This window comes from Cygnus olor, chromosome 3 (genome assembly GCF_009769625.2).
Source record: "Cygnus olor isolate bCygOlo1 chromosome 3, bCygOlo1.pri.v2, whole genome shotgun sequence".
Lineage (NCBI taxonomy): Eukaryota > Metazoa > Chordata > Aves > Anseriformes > Anatidae > Cygnus > Cygnus olor.
The window spans coordinates 49,866,785-49,886,420 of record NC_049171.1 but is presented as its reverse complement, the minus strand read 5'-3'; the positions used below and the strand labels follow the sequence as shown (position 1 = coordinate 49,886,420).

At 44.2% G+C, this 19,636-nt stretch overlaps 1 protein-coding gene across 8 annotated transcripts in view; it reads left to right on the top strand.

Annotated features, from left to right (window-relative positions):
- Nucleotides 1-17,317, top strand: part of FYN (FYN proto-oncogene, Src family tyrosine kinase) — a 132,826-nt gene extending 115,509 nt beyond the window's left edge. For all 8 annotated transcript variants that reach the window (XM_040550585.1, XM_040550584.1, XM_040550582.1 and 5 more), the window contains 2 exons: nucleotides 7,410-7,541; nucleotides 15,707-17,317. In XM_040550585.1, coding sequence (XP_040406519.1) covers nucleotides 7,410-7,541; nucleotides 15,707-15,915 — 341 coding nt within the window. In that variant the 3' untranslated portion in view covers nucleotides 15,916-17,317. The remainder of the gene's footprint in view (nucleotides 1-7,409; nucleotides 7,542-15,706) is intronic.
- The last annotated feature ends 2,319 nt before the right edge of the window (nucleotides 17,318-19,636 follow it).

Here is a 19,636-nt window from a genome sequence, read left to right as displayed (position 1 = left end):
AACTCCACTGCTGAATGCATCCCCTACAGGGGACGTCTGATTAGTTGTTTTTGTTTCATTTTGGTCGGTTTTTAAATGAAAGATGATGAATGGGAGCAGGGGTGGGTGAAGTGACAGTAAAGATGAGATCCTCATGGTGCTGTAACAAACAAGATACTTTACTTTGCACAGTAGAAAGGCTGACTGGGGACAGAAAAGCCTGTCAGCTAGTTCCTTAATAGTGTGCCTTCTAGTATTTACTAGCCACTGTCAACATTGCTGTGTTATTCTTGATTTCTGTATTTCAAACTGGTCGAAGAAACCTGTTTGAGAATTACGTCTTTATGCAATAGAGCTGTCTCTCTGAGAACTGTTAACTTTGAGAATTTAAAGTTACTTTAATAGGAAAGCCATTTTCCAGTGCCACACAAAATGCTGGGCACCGCCGACCACTGATATGCTGTAAAAACAAATCAAAGAGTACCATAGCTTTTTTAAAAAGCATGCGTGTGTGTGTGTGTTCAGACTGAGCCATGACACAGGCCCTTTGTAGTTAGTTGTTCTTTACAAGTCATGTTTAGTTGTCAGATGTTCGTCCAAGTCTGCAGAGCTACGGTTTTGTTCTCCTTCTGCTGGCAGTACGCTGGTAGTGCTTGCTCAATATGTGTCGGTAAATACCGCTCCGTCCCTTTTCAGTTCCAAAGCCAGCGAGTGTCTTACTAAACCACGTTGTATGTCATCAGAAAGTGAGGGTCGGCTGAGTACTTCATAACCCGTGTTTACCCCTTCCAATTGAGAGTTTTTTCTCTTCACCAGAAGTCCCTCTTTTAGCACAAGTTTCGGCATTAACTCTTAGGAAAGGGCTAATCTCTTCTCTAACTTTCAAGTGCTGACAGAATGAGCCAGAGTTTCCAGAAAACCTTCTTGCCTGGGAGCAGAAGCTCTCCCACTGATCACACCCCTCTTAATTGCTGTCAGCAGTACCTAGTCACGGGGACGGGGAGCACAGGCTGCATCCACGCTAACAGTCGCCAACTTCACATTCAGGAGGCGAGCCCTGATTATTTCGTGGGGGCCCTTAAGGAACCTGTGGTAGGTACTAATGCAGAGCTAACCACTATTCTGTGGAGCCTGAGGGTGAGAATTGCTCCTTGCTAGCAAAATAGCCTCGTGTCATTCTCTCTAGGGTAACAACAGTGTCTGCAAGCTCTGCTCAGCAGAAAGCTGCCTTCTGGCCCTTCCCCTGTGCAAAACAAGAAGAGTTTGTCTTGAAAAAGGCAGCCAGATCCAGTCTGTAAAATGGCTTTGAAATCGTTTTCTATATTATCTTCATTTTTGTCTGTTTTACTGCCATGTCTTTTGTTCCCTTTGGAAATGTCCCAGTGTATAGTTTGACAGGACTAATTATTTGTTTGAATAGACAAGTATGTAACCTACTTCTGGCCAAATCTCTTCAAGCTCATGATCCCTAGGAAATCCTCTGATGACCTGGTTGCTTCCTGGTTTAAATATCTTAGAATAGTTGTGCCCTCTTGACGTGTTAAAAATCCTTAAAAACCTGACTGACTGATGTTGAGGAAAAGCTCAGATTTTATAAAACAATGAAAGTTATTGGGTTTGGGGTGGGAAAGCTTTGAACTGCAGAAGTGAAATGGCAGGACTGACGGGGGAGGGCGCATGGTCATAGATATGTCCTGCCCATGGAAATCACTTGTATTGTGGAAAAAGTGGCTGGGAAAGGGGGAATGGCTTGGCCTTTAGCCTGTATCACTGATGCTCAGGACACCAAGCCAGGTAGGCAGCCAGGGTTGAGCCTAGGAAGTCCAATTTATTGAGGAAGAAAGATGGCTTCTAATATGCCACTGGAACTTTTCTCCAAGTGCAATGCAGTCCTGTTTTAGTTTGTTCAGCTTTGGTGGCGACCACAGTATCAGAAGGAAATGGTCGCCTGTGCTTGTTTCCCATGACCTATTACTTCGGCCTCCGAGGGGATGCATCTGGGGGCCGCCGTGTTTATCTAGCCAGCTTCTGCCGCGGTGGGAGTTTTGACATGGGAGGAGAGCCCGGCTGAGGGAAGGGGGTGGGGAGCGCTGCAGACCGGCAGCTCCTGTGGGAGAGAGGAAATGTTTTGCCTCCTGAAATCTGCAGATTAAAGCCTTTGGCCACTCTCTCCTCAGCAGTTTTGCTTCTCAGGGCTTAAGTGTGTTCGTAGGGAGCTCGTTGTCGGCCTGAGGAAGAGGTGGTTTTCTCCGGCCTCGCTTGATCTCCTGCTCCCTTCCCCCACTGTCACTTTTGTCTCCGATTAAATATTTTGAAAGGAAACAGATGGGGATGCTTTGAGCCCCGGCGGGTTAGAGTGCGGGATTCCTGAACCTGTGTGGGTATTACTCAGCCTGGTGGTAACGTTTTACCGACCAGCTTATTTTCTTTTTGGTTTGAACAAAGGAGGCCCGGCCGCTCCTGATTTATGAGAGGTAAATAAAAAGCGGTTCGTTGTCTGCGCTGCCGTTTCTCAGCAATCGTCAGGAAGGAAAGAGATGGTCACACCACTGATGATTTAAAGTGTGTGACTAGCAGCCATACAACGCCATTAAATAATACCCCCCCCAAAAAAGAAAGTTCTTGGCTCGTAATGAACATTTGGCTCCTCTTGCTCTGAGAGGAAGTGAGTAATCAAAGGGGAAAAACATGCCTATTAAAGCGACGCCCATTTGAAAGGCTGCAGTGGAGAACTGTGTTGCTGCAGCCTGCACTGTCACGGCTTGCTTCTTCTGGCAGTCGCTGTTGCAACATCTTTTCCCCCCGCACAGTGTCGGGCGTATTCAGTCTTGTTTCCTTCCATCCGTGATTTTGCCTGTGTTAGCCTCGCAAGGCGAGCCTCGAGACTTCTGGTGTTCCAAAGGACAGAGGGAAACTTCCTGTCACCTCCTGCACAGGGTTTCCCAGCTCTGCTACCCTCACACTTATCTGGTTCACAGCTCCGCGGAGTTTTGGCCAAGCACATGGCATTTTTGTGGGGAGTGCCGAGTGCTCCACAGAGCTGCTGGGGAAGAGCTGTTACTATTCTAAGCAGTAGCAGCTGATACAAATTTAAATTCGCCTTAATTAAAAAAAAAAAAAAAAAGGCAGAGTTGTTTTCCAGGCCATGATTCTACTGCATTCCCTGGCAGGGCCTGCAGTAGCACTGCTCCGAGCACACATGAAACAATAAGGATCTTATGCCTTCAAGGCACCTCAGAGCTATTTTGGGAGCTTTCCTACATGTTTGTAAACTTTCAGATCACTTTTGCCTCCGTAGTGCTTAGAAATATCTCCTTCCTGCCTGGCTTAGAAACAAGTGATGCTTCTTATTTTTGTTTCCTCAAAAAGAGCGGGGATTCTTTTCCCCGGCCCTTGTGTGGAGGCTTGGCTCCCAGCTCACCAGCTCCTCAGAGCGCTCATGCTGGCCACCAGCAGTACCACCGGCTACAGCGTCCGTGGCTTTGCCCTCGCTCTGTGCCCAGCGCGGAGCAGGCAGGACGGACGGCTCCTGCTTCTCAGCAGCAACCCCTGGGGTCCCAGAGAGATGGCAGAGGTGCCGTCTGCTCCGCTGCAAGGAGCGGGACCGGGTCAGCAGGAAGCTGAAGGAGACAAAGACACAGGGCAAAGGCCAGGGCTGCGTTTGGGCCTGCGGTTGTGCGCCTTGTTCCCTGCTTCCTGGGGAGGGATCAGCCTCCGTAGCCCGCCTCTGGCTCCTGACATTTTGCCAGGCTTGTGAATTTCACGTTATTTCTCACAGCACAAAAAATGTAATTGCGCAGTCCCTCCCACACAGCACTTACCATCGCCTACCGAGGCTGACTCGTTTCCTGTTACATGCTTGCTTCAGCATTTCATTTCTACCTTTTGCGGCTTTCCCTTTTCACCCTCGGGAGCAATGCGGTGCTGAGCTGTGCCCTCCAGCTCTCACCCAGCGGTTCCCATGTTCCCGGCTCCTGGCACTGAGGGTGCTGAGCTTGGTTTTAAGGTGCAAGAGGCAGCAGCTTCATAGCATTTCTGGAAACACGGCCGTTATCAAGCCGGCAGTGGCTCTGGGGCATTAATCACAGAGGTTTCTGCTTTGTCGAGATTGAGATCTGACAGACAAAGCTCCGAGAGATTTTCGCTGGCCTCAGAAGAAACCGTGCGGAGAGCTGTGTGTCGAGGGTGCTCGGCTATCCCAGCCCCCTCTGCTCCTGCTCCTCCTCCTCACGCAGCCTGGCTGGGGTGGAGGAAGACTCAAAGCAGGGGCAGGGGCTGCTTTTCCCAGGGGAGCCCCCCGGGTAGGAGGTGACCTCCCGGGTGCGAACACCGGGGCAGAGCAGGGCCCGGGCTCACAGAAGTCCTCAGAGGCAGGAGGCAGGGCCACAACTCTGACCCAACGTTGTACCAGGTGCTTTGGCTCGCCGCACAGTGCAGAAGCCCAAAAAAGGCTTTGCATGTGCTGAAATGTTCAAAAAAGGGATAGAGATAAAAGCCACAGATGAAGACCTCACTTTTGGGCAAAGACAGGCTATCCTGATCTAGGAATGCAGCGTGAGATTGGTTTGTACAGACAGAGTTACTGACTTGCTAGTTTGTAATAAAGCACGTTCCAGAAAAATAAAATAAAATAAAATAAAAAAGAGACGAATCCCCCCCAGCGATGCGTTCTGCCTTGACAGAAGCAGATAGATAGGCTGCCTTGTCAGCTGGGGTAATTTGGCTTATCAGATTTATTAAGATGCTTGTCAGTACTACGCATTTTATCTGATGATCTGATGCTGTAATTTGTGTGCAGCACGGAGTCAGCTTGTTTAATAAGCTGCCGAGGCCTGGGCAGGGGGCTGCTCTTTCTAACCACCGTGCTGGGGACAGGGTTGTGTGTGTGCAGAGGCTGCGTGTGAGCCAGGAGCTCTGCTGAGCAAGGGGAGCAGTGTCCGGCCTGCACGAGTGTCTCCAGCAGCAGTGGGGAGGCTTCGGAGTGGTGCTCAGCGCCTTTTGGGGTTTTCTGGCTCTGCTATGCCAGTTTGCCAACTCTCTCGGACCATCTCGCCTCCAGCATGCCTTTCAGGGCCAGAAAACCACGAGGCAGGGCTCTGCTAGCAGCCTCTCTGCCAACCTTCTCTTCCCCTCCTCTCCATCTATCCCTTCAAACTAGAGTTCAGGAAACACTGCGAAGAATGCAGAACATGTGGTTTTTGTGTAAGTTGTTTTTGACAGAGTGTCACCTGCAGCAGGGGCAATATGGCAATGTAGTGATGTCCTGTAATCAGAAAACCCACAGCACAGACTGTTAGTCTTCTCCAGCAGTGCTCCTCACATTCTGGAGGGATTTATACTGCTCTAGCTCCTGGAAGAAGGATGTGCTGGAGTTGTCCTCCCTTCTCACCTAGTTACCTTGCTTCCCATCTTTCCATGGTTCCTCAACACACCACGTATTCACCTCCTCATGCCCCACCAGCAGCAAATGTGGAAGGTAAAAATGCTGGGGGAGTTGACCCCAAAGGAGTCTGAAGAGATTTCTGTCCTCCAAAGATGACTTGTAGGCCAGTCACCGCCTTTCTATCTGACTGTCAAGAACAGAATCATTGAATGGCTTGAGGTCAGAAGGGACCTCTGAAGGTCCCTCATTTGGACCTCATTTGGTCCAAATGGGAAGCACAAGTGCTCATCTTCCCAGATAAACACAGCTGATCAAAAATAAATACATAAATACATAAATAAATAGATGTTGAATAAAATGTGTGCAACAAATGAACAAGCAAACCCTCAGGCCTGGCCGTCTCACACACCACCAGACACCGGGCTGCTGCAGAGACCTCAGACATCCCAGCCATGATGGATTTTAAAAGAAGATGAAGTTCTGCAAATTTTGAGTCTTGTAAACCAAGATTGGTCCCACGAAGAAGTGTAAGCTGGGGAGACTGAGGCCAAAGCTGAGCACCTGAATTATAGCTCCTGCCTGCAGGCCAACTAATGGAAATGCAGAAGAGGCAGGCTGTTTTGAAAGTGAATAGACATCCACAAATCCTTCAGCACCTTTGCAAATCTAACCACTTACGTGTTGATGCGTAACTAGCCTTAAGTTCCTAACTTCAGGCATTAGGGATTTGAAGCTCTGTCTTATGTCTTTTAATGTAGCAGTACTTACTTGAGCATCTGAAATTTTTACTAGAAAAAAAAAAGTATTTGTTTCTGAGTAATATTCTCTCCTAGGATCAATTACAAGTAGGGTAGGAAAAAATTTATCACACCTCATGTTTTACTAAGTAAGGGGATGAGAATTGCCATGTCTGCTTTGTACTCTTGGTCCAACTCAGATTGCAGCATATAGCAGAAGATGCAAGCACTGGTTATGGCAGCAGAACAGCGCCTGCAGAGAACTGTAAACAGCACCATAACTTAACTCCCTGAGAGTGATTTGTCCACGTTACAATTTCCACACTCCTCCTGAAAGCTAAGGGAGCTTTTATGAGAGGATGGTGAGAAGTCAAAGTCAGTATGTTTCAAAATGTGAGTGTTTGTCACTTGGGATCCGCAATAAGCAACGCAACTCTTTTGCCTGTATGTTAATACAAGGCACCAGGGAAATGTCTGCATATTTTTTCATACATACTACAAGTTAATTATTACCACAAGACTTTTCTTTAAAGTCATACTGAAAATATTTTCCCTAAGAAAACAGTAAATGATTGGAAGAGCAAATAAATCAGAGTTTAAAGGCTTGTTATCGTACCATCCTTACCACAACTGGCTCCTGCAAGCTCTGTTGATGGATGAGTGCATTAGACTGCACATATTAAAGGCACACAGGCTTTTCAATGCCAGGAGCTTAAAGTACACTGTCAAGTTATAAATCACAGGGCAAAGTTGTGCCTTGACATCTTTGCACTCCAAGCAACTTGAATGGCAATCTTATTTTTAAATCCTTGCATGTTTCTAATGAAATATTAGGTTTGGTTTTAATTTACATTTTTACCATGTTTGCTTGTTTTGTGTTTTGCTCAGTTTGATCAGGGAATCTGGGAGGTACATTTCTAATAAATCTAACGCCTATTCATATGTGCTAACTGTGTGTGACTCGCAAATGTCACAGGGAAATGTTAATTTGAAACACTTCAGGAGAAGGAATTTCTATTACGTTGAGCTTACTGGTTTTTAAACCTTTTTTGCGTTATGAAACTTCAAATCCAAATTAAAACATCTTAACCCTCTCTTGGGATGTGGGGACAAACCCACACCTTGCCTGCTAAGTCTTTCCTTCTGCCCTACACGTTCCACCCATCTGTGAGCATCCTCCGTGGACCTGTTTGCTAATACTTGTGTGCAGCTCCGTCAGCCTGCAAGTGTTGCAGAACAAAACAGCCACCTGCGAAGTGGTACTTTGATTCCATCTCTGTTCTGATTAAGATTTATTTCTTCCTTGCTAGGTGCAAAGTTTCCCATTAAATGGACTGCGCCAGAAGCGGCACTGTATGGAAGGTTCACAATAAAGTCGGACGTGTGGTCTTTTGGGATCCTACTGACAGAGCTGGTAACAAAAGGGAGAGTGCCATACCCAGGTAAGAAAATAGTCTGAGCCCTGCATCACCTGGGAAAGGAGTGGGAATGAGCCATATGCTTTAATTGGAAAGTGTGTTTATTTTCATTGGGCTCAAAGGAGGATGGTTATCATGCATAGGTTCTGCTTATGCTTGAAAGTGGTCCTGACTGAAAGACAGTATGTGATCATCACGATAAAAGTAACAAGAGGCAGAAAATCCAACATACTCATTTCTATTTTTTTAATTGTTTTCAATTCATTTACTTTGTAGCAAAATAATGAAAGCAAGGTAAAACAACTACATAATGGAGCAAAAAGCTCTCCACAGTATTGCATTCACTTTAAAATACCAACAAGCTCCCAGAGTAGCATTACTGCATTTATTCTGTCAGTCTGGTTCTGTACAAGGTCTGATGACTGAGTGTCTGGTATTACCAAATCTCCGTCTTATAAACTCTTAGATTTCAATCCTTGCGTTAGACATGGATGGAAAGGAAAGAAAAAAAAAAGTGTAATGTGCAGGCCAGAGCTCACGGCAAGGTCAGAGAGGGGCCAGGTTCTCTGCATGGGGGAACCAGAGGCCCCGTAACTCTTTGTTGAAAGCCTGCCAAGTATCCTGTGGATTAAGATTTGTAGCCGGGGTGACTGGGTCTGCCTGTGCAGAAAGAGCTTTACCTTCTGCTGCTGCCCCTGGAGACTGCAGGCATTCAGGTAAAGAGGAAAGGGGTGAGGAGAAAGCAGTGCATTATATGGAAAAGGATTTAATCCCTTTGTTTACCTATCACCACGGATACTAACAACAGGGCATCTAGCTGCATCTTTATTCTTTTTGGGTTTTAATTCCTCACCAGTAAACCTTGGCTGTGTATGCCAGAGCTGATTTAGTAGAAAGTGTCCTAAAGCAGTTTCACTCTCCCAGTCTGTGCTGTTATCAAGCAGGCAGAGCCACATATCAAATCCAGCAGGAGAAGCATCAAGGTGGAGTCCAATTTATCCTGCTGTATCTCACGCCATTTCAGAAGGCTGAGCTCAGCAAAACCGAACTCCCAGAGCTTTTCCAGAAATTTCAGCTTTGCTAGTTCCTAGCAGCCAGCAGCCACTGTTTGGGAAGAGAACATGGGGACTGGAGGGGTTCTCATGGTCGGAGGTGAATTTTGGCATGATTAGCAGGGAGCATCTTAGCAAAGCTGTGACTGTGCCAGCAGTCACAGAGCTGAGGCAGCAGAAAGTGAGGTGGTGTGTTTCTGTGGGATGGGTGAATCCCTCTGCCCTGCACTTCCCCGTGTGGTTGAAGAAAGGGGGGTGTTGCCACTGCATGGAGCAGTTGTGTCACTGGCAGGCACAAAGGTCTTCTTGCCCTGAGGATTACTGGCAGTGGCGTGGGGGAGCAGTGGTTTCCAGGAGGTTATTGAGGGCTAAATGAGCAGGCACGGACTGTGTGCAAAGGTTGAAGATAGAGAGAAGATGCATAAGACATAGCTGATAGAGTGTTATTTCTATGGGATAGGCACAGATCCTGGCTGGGGTGCAGGAAGAGGATGCTCCCGGTCAGTACTAGCAGGCTTGATCTGCCAGCCAGGGCAGAATTAAAGATTTGGTTTTTTTGTTGAGCCCTACATTTGTGGGGCAGCATTGCTCAGTGCGTAGCCCTTCGTCATGTGCATGAGCTCAAACAAATACACACAGAAAAAATACTCTTGGAGGCAAAAGTGTCCGTCTAAGCCCTGTGTTAACTCACAGGTTCGTAATTGAACCATGTGTTGGCCAGGTCAGTAGAGGACATCTGCACTTCCCAAGTGTTTCTTTCCCTCCCTGTGGGAGAACAAGGCCACTGGATGTGCACTTAAGTGCTTGCAATATATAACTTCTTGTAGGACCCGTGACAGAAATCTCAGGCATGGTCTGTGTCCTGAAAATGTGGACAGTTTTATTAGATGGCAGTCTGAGCACATCAAAGACAGCTAGCGGCATCTCTCCTCTTTCAGCACCATCCTGCCCCTTCATCCCTCAATGCATAAAGCCCTCACACACTGAGAGTCCTTCCGGCTCATTCTCCCCTAGCCACGCTAGGAAGTCATCAAGAAGCTAGAAAAGACTTCTTGTGTGTTACATAGCTCAGAGTCAGCAATTTACTGGATGGTCACGTACTTCCTTGGTTTTGCCCTGCCTGAGCTCTACACCAGGGCTGTTCCTTCCTGCCAGGGCTTCCACCGCTGCTCAGCCAGGCCTTAACCATTCTCGTGATCACCTTCACTCCCCTCTCTGTCAGTTTTACCTAAGAGCAAGCTCTATTTCAAAGTGTTATTTCCAAAGCCTTTAGAGATTTCCATTAGGTCTCATTTTCCAGACCCTAAGTGGGGAGGCGTTTGTAGGCTGAGGCAACAGTGGAGAGGAACTGGGGCTTTCTCTTAAGGCTGCCTGTGCGTGTGGGATGGAAAGAGGGCTCAGGTGAGAAAGTTCTCCTAAGTCTCTGAGAAAAAAGGCTCTTTTCCCCAGCATAGAAAAGTTCATCCATCTCCAGCTTCATGCTGGGGAGAGGAGAGACTTTCTGGAAGGACAGGGCTTCGTGGATGTTGGTCCCTGACTGGGGCAGGGTTCAGACCCACCCACGGGACTTTTCCTGCCTTCGTGCCATGGCTTGCATGAGGAGGAAGAGATGGAAGTTCAGCCACTCTGAGAGGCAGGACCGAGCCCTTCCCACACACATCACAGCAGACAGGCTGTAGATGAGAGAATGCAGTTCACTGCTGACCAACTTGGTGTGTGGATTTGCAAGCTCTGAACAAGGTCAGTTCTGAAACAAAAAAGGTCATGGAGCTGACACTCTGCTGTAATACCCATTTTTTTTTATAGTGGTGGGCACATTGTCTTGATGTTCCTGCATTTAGCATGTAGCAGGCCAGGGAGAGCAGAGAAATGTCCTCAAAGGAATCGCTCTCTTGCTTGACAATATCTTGGTGCCTGGAGAGGTTATTTACATCTGCACCCTGGTTCTCTGGTGGTAGCCATGCCCATGGGGCACAGTAGGTGCCAAGGCCTTCTCCGAGGCCTCATGCCTTGGAGAACCAGGCATTGTTTTAAGTTTGCATAGAAGGAGGGAGAAACACCACAAGGACAGAAGGAGAAGGCAGGCAGTTTCTAGGAGGGGCACACACTGTGTATGGAGTTGGCATTCCTTGTCCCCCAGATTTCAACCAGATGGATGACCCTCTTTTGGAAGAAAAGCTGCAGCAGGGGCAGGACAGAGGAACAGTAAAGATTTTGCTGGCAGAGGTGAAGATCAGGCTAGAGCTCACAATCAAGCCTTGCCCTCAGACATTATAGCTCCCACAAGCAAGACTGACTTTTTGACAGCTGCCCCCGTCTCCATCCTTTGACCAAGCCTGTTTCTCTGTCAACAGACATAGTGCACTGCTGTCCAACAGTGCTTTCTCATTCTTTTCACAAGACAGAAGGTTGGAGTAAGCAACGTTCACAGTCTTTCTGTGTGCTGAGGTTCTATTTTCACTATCACAGTGGGGAAATAAAAACTGGATATGGGCAGAGGAGGAGCAAAGTTTAAAAAACAATCTGCTTAGTCAACCTTTTCCAGGTTCTGTTTCTTTCCACTTTCACAAATGTCCCCTTGGATCTTCGTATCTTTTTAATGGAGGTTAAGAGTCAGAGGCTGCATTTCTCTAGCAGCAGTCAGCTTGTTTGTTTGTTTGTTTGTTTTATTAATACGTTGCCTCTTGGATAGACAAAATTCTCAGCTGCACTAAACAAGAACTTGCCCCTTCTGCTTTCTACTGAACTTGTCACGTGGAAAGCATTTGCATTTTGTGGCCAGTGTGACAGCCACCACGATATTATCCACATTGCTGCCTCCAGCCAGCTTGGTCTTCAAGTTTGGACTCCAAGTAGCTCTGCAGTCCCTGTTCAGCCTCCTCATCACTGTGGGAGGCTGGGGCCAGAAGGCTGGGGCCGAGTACACGTCAGTGAGCCAGCACGTGTGGGTACCATCGTCATGGATGGTAGCTAATGACTTGAGAGAGATGCGTACTCAGCACATAGCACAGGTAAGCTCAGGTGGGTTTCTCTGTAAGCAGGAAAGCTCAGTTCTCAAATGCTACAGCTCAAAGTTGAAACTCTTATACCAAGCAAATTACAAATACCTTACTTATATTTTAAATACCTTTAAATACCTTATTTAAAATAACAACAAAAAAGATTTTGATAGCTTTGTTTTGTGGGTGTTATGCGCTTAATAAGTACTTAGGGATTTTCAGGCCTTAATTTCTAAATAAAGTGGCGTGACTTCCAGATGTTTAAAAATTTTTACTATTTTTGCACTGGAATAATTAAGTTTGTATTATTCTCTTTAAAAAACGTCATTGTGCTTCAAAGGTTGTCTTCCTTTGGGAACAGCTTTCCCATTCCCTTCACTGTACAATTTTTCTAGTGTATGTCATGGTCCCCCTTCCTAAGCCCCCCATCCCTCTCGTCTCACCTGTAGCTTTTCTTTGGGGCTGTCCCCAGAGTTTAGAAATTCTGCATCTAGATCAAACTAAACAAAACCCACAAATCAACCTCTCTCCATTTTACCTCTCTGAGAGTGCCAGTGTGATCCAGTCCCTATGGACAACAGCACCGTTTTACCTTCTCAGCTGCACTAGAGATGTGCAAACCTGTCCAGATCTGAGGAACCTGTGAACATGAGCAGAGGCACAACTCTGGATTCTTGGAGAACCTGAAAGACAGCATATCAGGGAACAGGCAGCAGCTGAGCTGTTGTTTTAGGAGTCCTACTTTAAGCATTTGTGTCTGTATTGGTGTTTGGTCATTGGTCTGAAATCATGCAGTGGGGGTTGAAGGAGCATAATTCTCAGTCCAACACAAGAAAATAAGAATAAAGTGTCTTAAAACCATCACTGTCCTCAGTGGACTTCACGTTGCCCGAAGTAATCTATATAACATAAGCTTTGGGTGTGGGGATGCTGCCTAGTTGCAGCAATCTTGTTTCCTGCCCTCTGGAACAGCAGCATTGCCCAGGTCTGTGCTATTTGCACATCTGCTGTGTTCTGTCTAACCAAGCTCCAGGGTTTTTTTTTTTAGCCACAACTGGAAATTTTACATCCCCTTTTATGTCACCGTAACTCTTACTATTGCAGCTTTTCTAGGAAGATTCAAGCAGCATTGCATTTTTGTCCCCTGTCTGTATGAGCAGGAGATTTTTATTGTATTGAGCTTTAAAGAGACCATATCATGTGGCACCCTAGGACTAGTGCAAGTTTCACTAATAAAGCTAGATGGTGGGAAGTTATTTCATTTTTGATTTTCTCGGGGACTGAGTAGCTAATGAAAAACCTGTCTTTTGGAAATTGGATGTTTACTTTTGGGTTCAAATGCTAATTCTAGAAACGTTATGAGTACAAACTGATTTTCAAGCAGGTGAAATAGCTGTAGTCAACAGAAGAACATTGCTGAGTAGTTTATTCCACAGATTTAGGGCTTTTTTAAATAAACTTTTAAGGTATCTAGAAGCGTATTGCAATCAGAATTTCATTTATTATTTACTAAAAGAGTTGAAACTCTCGGGTATTCATTAGGAGAGAAGAGTTGTACAGGCTGTTCAAATATTCTCTCTGTGGTGTTAGAAGTATAGATACAACAGGCTCCTGCTATCAAAAGAGAAACACTAAAACCTGTAGGATAAGGTAAGAAAATCCAGATAATAGGTTTGTAAACATAAATAGGCCATTAAGAAGTAAAAAGCATACCTGAAACATTGCTATTTTTATAAGTCTAAGTAATCATACAAACAAGATTAATATATATATATATATATTTGAATTTCCCTTTTAAAATTAGTAGCACACATCAAAACCAACAGAATTTCTTTGGCAAAAGGATTCTGCAACCCTTGCTGGACACATGAATTCCACCAAAGAATGTGAGGATTGCTCGATTTAGTTTCATATCTGGATTTTACTGGGAGGGAGGGGAAAGGAAAAAGGCAGAGAAGGGCGTTTTCCTGGATTATATTGTGATGAGCAAAACCTGGGACAGAAATGACTGTGACTCCAGGCAGCAAAGTCTCTTTTATGTTCTTTTCTCTATCTTTCTAAAAGAAAAGAGAAGAGCGGTTTGTGTTTTTATTCCCCACGCACCCCTCCTCAGGGTTTTCCTTCCAGCACAGAGTTTGTTATCAAGTTTCAGTGTGTGCTTGCAGCACCGAGTAATATATTGGATAAAAATACCAAGCATTTGATATCTTAGAGTAACAAATCAGTTGGGAAGGAGCTTTCCTGCTGCTGTTGATTCCATCCATGTTGTACTTAAAGGGGTACTGCCAAAATAAAACCAAAGAATTCAGTTTGTTTGGGGGTTAGGTATACACAGTAGATGAGTTACTGGTAACTCTTATTTGCATAGCCTTTACTATGTAAGGGAAGCAAAGCAAAGAAGAACTTCTTAGCCCAAAAAAATAAGGTAATTCAACTGATTCAAAGACAAGAGTGTGAAAAAACAGTGCATAAAACAGTGCATTTCTTTGTTTAAAACACAAATTAAAAGAAAAAACTAATAGTAAGAACACAACATGAGCAAAATGCTATTTTTTCTTGTAGCATCTCAAAAACAACAAGGCACCAGAAGGTTTGGGTTGTTGCTGCCTTTGGGTTGGCGATGACTCACAGACCACTAGCGTTCTTTTTCAATTTAACAAAAAAAGTAGAATGTGTTTGAAAATGTTCTAGTTGAATAATGAGGAACATCCAGAAGTTTGTTCTGCGTGTGGCAAGCCTTTCTCGTTTGTTGTGAGCCCAAGTGACCTAACAGCATCAGTTTGAACTTGATAGTCCAGGAGAACATTAACTCCATGCAGAGTCTATCTCTGCAGAGCACCATTATTGCTGTTTCCATCACTCTGTAGCGCTCTAACCATTATGTCCCATACAAAGTATTGGTTCCTGCTCATAGACACCTCACACCAAAAATAGCAGGTGATAAATTAGCACAAGAAACCAGTGCCAAAGGGTTGTTCTGCAGGACATGGAATACTGTAAACCTGTAATCTAACCTTTCTTTTTGCAATTATTGCTAAAGGAGATAGTAAAGAGAGGCTCATAGGAGGATGAGGTAGTTTTCTGGGGAGGTTCCTCCATGCGCAGCAGGTGGCCTAAGAAACAGCATGTCAGTACTGGTTTGGAAATCTAAGGTGATGCAGTAGGCTAACCAGAACTGTGAGTCAACCAGAAAGTGACCAAACGAGAGACTAAACACTTGTGGGGCAGCCTGTGAGAAGCTTGGAAAGTGAAAACATGCAGCTTGTATTTGACATAGTAGGCAACAAGGAGCAAGTGGCAAGGCCATGGAAGGGGTGGTTACGGCAAGAGGCTAGGAAAATGATCCTTACAGAGACATTGCAAATGGATTGTCAGCAGGAGGAAATTGCCCTGTCAAGATAAGAGGAAAAGGTGTTTTGTAATCAGAACATGAGATGAGAATCTAGATGTGGGTTGTCAGGAAAGGCTGTATCTTGCAGATGCTTCTTTCAAAACATCTCTAAGAATTAAAAACAACCGGGATGTGAGGACACAGAGTAAAGACCAGACCCAAGGATACTGCTGAATTACCAGCCTAAATGCCACTCAGCGTAAGGATGCTGCACCCACCAGTCAAGGTGCAGAGTAGACAAGTGAATCTGTAATGAAAAAGGTGGTTGAATTATTTCTCACAAGTAACTTCAGCTAAAATATGGAGTGGAAGGAAGAGGTCCCCTGAACATGGGATCGTCAAGGGAGCACCGTGAAGGAACTGGGTGGCAGGATGGCGTCCTGGAAGCCAGGGGGAAGAGCAGCCAGCAGAAAGAGCAAGACCAATGCACTTATTTCTAGATTTGGTCACAGAGAAACTTCAGTGGCCCTCCTGGTTTTCCTGCAGCGCTGCTTGGCAGGGCCCACCAGGCCAGGGCAGTGAAGTCTGCAGCTGTTTTTCAGCAAGGGACTGGGGCATGAGTTGGCAACTGGCAAGCGTAAAGCTTGTAGTCAACGTGTGTGCTTTGGAGGTGGTTTGGTTTTCTTCTCCTCTTAACTGAAAGAAATAAGGGTGGTTGAGAAACTCATAAGTGTTGTAGAAACATAACTCGGATATTTGGTTAATTTTCTGGTAATTCAGTAGTGTGGATTTGTCTGTCCTTAACAGGCATGAATAACCGTGAAGTCTTGGAGCAAGTAGAACGTGGTTATCGGATGCCATGTCCTCAGGACTGTCCCATCTCCTTGCACGAGCTTATGATCCACTGCTGGAAAAAAGACCCAGAGGAGCGTCCAACTTTCGAATACTTGCAGGGTTTCCTCGAAGACTACTTCACTGCGACAGAACCCCAGTACCAGCCCGGCGACAACCTGTAAATCCCTGGTCTCCACACACTGTCACGAATTGCCAGGTGTTCCTCAGCCCTGCCCCGCCTGCCCTTCAGCTTCCAACTCCGTGATCGGCTTCCTAAGAGTGCAGCAGCATCTTCCAGCACCGCCGTGCACAGGAGGGGCTGAAGCTGGGAACTTCCGCAGCCCTCGCCTATGACCACTTGTCCTAATAATCTGAATGTCCTGGATGAAAAGGAGAAAAACACTTGTTTTTTCTTAATCAAAGACTCCAAAACTGCATTGTATTGATGTTATGTAAACTGCAAAACCTCCGTTCATTGTAAATAGTAACTCAGTGCCAATAACTGATCCTAGTGCTTTCCTTTTTTTAAAACGCAAAACCTATGTGATTTTAACTAGTCTTCTCCTGATTCAACTAAAAGTATTATTTTCCAGAAGTGGCCTCTTTGTCTAAAACATTTTTTTTCATGTTTTAACAAAAAAAAATAAAAAAAAAATCAGGACAGGTGTTTGGTTTTTTGCTTTTTTTATATATAAAATATATATAATATATATACATACCTGTACATACAGTATATGGGTGCTATTGCAGAGGAAACTCATTTTGAATGGAATGAATCCTGCTGCAGCAGTACCCAGAAAGTGATAATTTTACTGCAGACATGAAAACACTGGTGGGATTCTGAAAGCCAGTGATCTAATTTTTGGCTTTTGCCAAGCATGATTTTTTTAAATTGGATTGCACTTTTTGTTTATGACTATGTACCTGTAGATGGTTGTAACTTTGCTCTTTCAGGAATCATGTGCTGTATTTACAGTAATGTTTCCAATGTTTGACAAGTGTGTGATGATTTGTTCTTGAAATTAAAATGAACATATTTAAAGCAAGAAAACTACACCATCACCGTTTGAACTGGAAAATTGAAACTGCAAGGACTTCTTGTATCCAAACATGTATACTGAAATGTTTCAAAAAGATTTATTAAACCGTGTAACGACATTCAGATGGTCTTCAGATCATAGCATTTTAGCCATGTCCACCTGCTAAACTGTTGGTCACGCAACTAGGATTTTTCTGTTTTATGTGTAACATTTTTCCATTGTAAAATAAGTGTGTTAAATGTCCTGTACTGCTAATGAAAGTACTTTCTCTGTGTCTGCAAGTTCTCCAGTGGAATTACTATGCACTTCTTTACATTTCATGGGGGATGCACAGAACAAAGTATTACCTTTTCAGTTGTCTGTACCAGCCTTGAATTACTTACGTTTAACCAAAAAAAAGTTCCTTTCTATTTCTATTGAGTTTTTAATACTGAGTTGCAAATTTTAAAGTCTTAATTACATTTTGTTATGGTTTATTTGCAAGTTTACATTTTAAAACTGTTTAACTTTCTTAATTTAGTAATTAAAAAAAAAGAGCATTTTACATTTGGATAGTTGTTCTTTTGTTTAAATTGTGGAGGTAACGGTGGAGATGAGATAAAAACTTTTCAAGAAGGGGTGTCATGCCATTTGGGGTATCATATTTAATGGGAGTATGCAGATGTATGGGTCATCATTTTCTGAATTATGAAGTAATATGTTTTTAAGCAGCTGGAGTTCAACTTTAAGGAATATGGTTGAATTCATGGCTAGCCTCTCACCTCCCTGTTCTGCAGAGCAGTTTATTCTTTAATAACTCTTTTGCTTTTCATGTGAATACCTTTACAAGTGTTGCAGGAGAAAATTTCTATGCCTTGTATTGTTGTTATTGCTTTAAAATATTGCAGCCATGTAAGACTTCATAACAGTTGAAACCTTTTTTTTTTTTTAATTATTTAATAATTAGGTTGTGAATTCATAGTCTGAATAGTCACACGTTTTCTAAAGGGAACCTTTTTCAGTTTCTGAAATCTAACACAATAATGAATTGAGATTCAGAAAAGAAGTTGTTGTCATTGTTTTAATACTTTCTATACAAAGCGTCAACTGAAGATCCTCCTGCAGAGGAGTGTTCCACACTTAGCCTTTCTCAAGGTGTGAGTTTATACAGCCATGTTGCTCGATACCAGATTTCCGTGACAAATTGGTTAACGTTTTCTGTGTAGAGTCTGTAAGTAATGTTATGTACATGCTATGTTCAATGTTTCTGTACCTGTAGCTGTGGGACACCGAAGAGGCCATAATTCTTGTGGGGCTTTTTTAAAACCAGTCTTAACACTTACAAGGTGAGTTGTGGTCCTCTTTTTTTCCCACAGCTACCCCCCTGCCTTAAAACATCATCCACTGAGCTGAGCACTCGGTAGTAGCTCAGCTGGCTGGTGAAGCCAAAATGTAACGTACTCAGACAAGTGCTTGGTGGCAAAGTGTGGTCACGCTGCCGAGGTCCTTAGCAGTCGGGATGAGGCTAAAACATTTGGGGTTTTGCCTGTGTTTCTCTTTGGAAGTAAGACTTGGATAGGGAGTCGTCAGGATTTTATGGCCTTTCTTTCTGATTCTCGGGTTTGCTGTTCCTGTATCACATTCGGTCTGTGAGTACGTCGGTCTCTGCCGCATCTCTGCCTGCAGCTGGCTTGTGTGCAGACTGGTGCCACTGCTGAGTGGCAAATGCAGACCACTTCTCATCGGTAGCTCTTCTGCTTCTTTTTCTTAATGTCGGGAGTTTTGTTGTTTGGGGTTTTTAATCTCTCAAATAAAAACATCAGCAAAAATTTAAACAAGGTTGTTAGCATTTTTGCTGTAAGTTAGTATAAAAACTTTTCTTAGGCACTGTGTATACAGCACACATAGCTGGGTGGTGACTGTAAAAGTAGAACTATCAGATTAAAAATATCCTCTCTAATAGTTTTTTTATTAATGTAAGGCTAAATAAATCACAACCAGAGAAAAACAATTGGCCGAAAGCTCCCCCCACCAACCCACCTCACTGCTAACCAATCTTTGGTGTGACAGCGAAGTCCCAGAAGAGCTGAGGGGACTCCATGGGGTGACCCAGATATCTCCAGGCCAATTAATCCAATACCAGTCCCGGGAAAAAATGACCAGTAAAAATGCAACACTGCCACAAAAGGGATGATTAATACGATTAATGCGTGTTAATGTATTCCTTGGGAAGAAAATAATTGGAGATCCACTTGGTGGATCTTCCAAAAGATCCAAAGCTTGTCAAAGGCACTAACATGATAGCCTTTGGCTTCTGCAAACAGCATTCTGTTTAGTTCTATGTGGCACTCTAATTTTGGTTTAACTACCACTGTAAAAAATAAATACAATGTAAAAACAAAATGGAAGACTGATTAAATGTTAAAATTACAAAAATAATCATATATGAAGAAAAAACTTCTCCGAAGAGGGTGTTTCTCATGAAGTCTCTAGGCTGGAAAGGACTAACTGCAGACCAAGAAGGCAGATTACTAAATGTTTTTGACCTTGCCACATAACTTGAAGGTGAGTTGGAAGTTGGTCAAATTTACTTTAATATGCACCATCCTTTTCTCAACTGCTGCAATAAAGAATGCAGCATGCTAATGATTGCTACCACATTGTACCCTAAGGGTTTAAGGGCCTCACGTGGGGCTGAGCCCAAGTATACGAGAGCTATTAGGATACACACAGTAGCTCCTCTTCTAATGTGTAGACGATATTCATTCATCAAAGAAGGCTTTTCCTGCCTAATGAGAAATTGCCACCAGCAGTGCAGACAAAAGAATATTTATTTTCCCAAATCGTGTCAGTTTGAAGGTCTGTCTGTCTTTCAAGAATAATT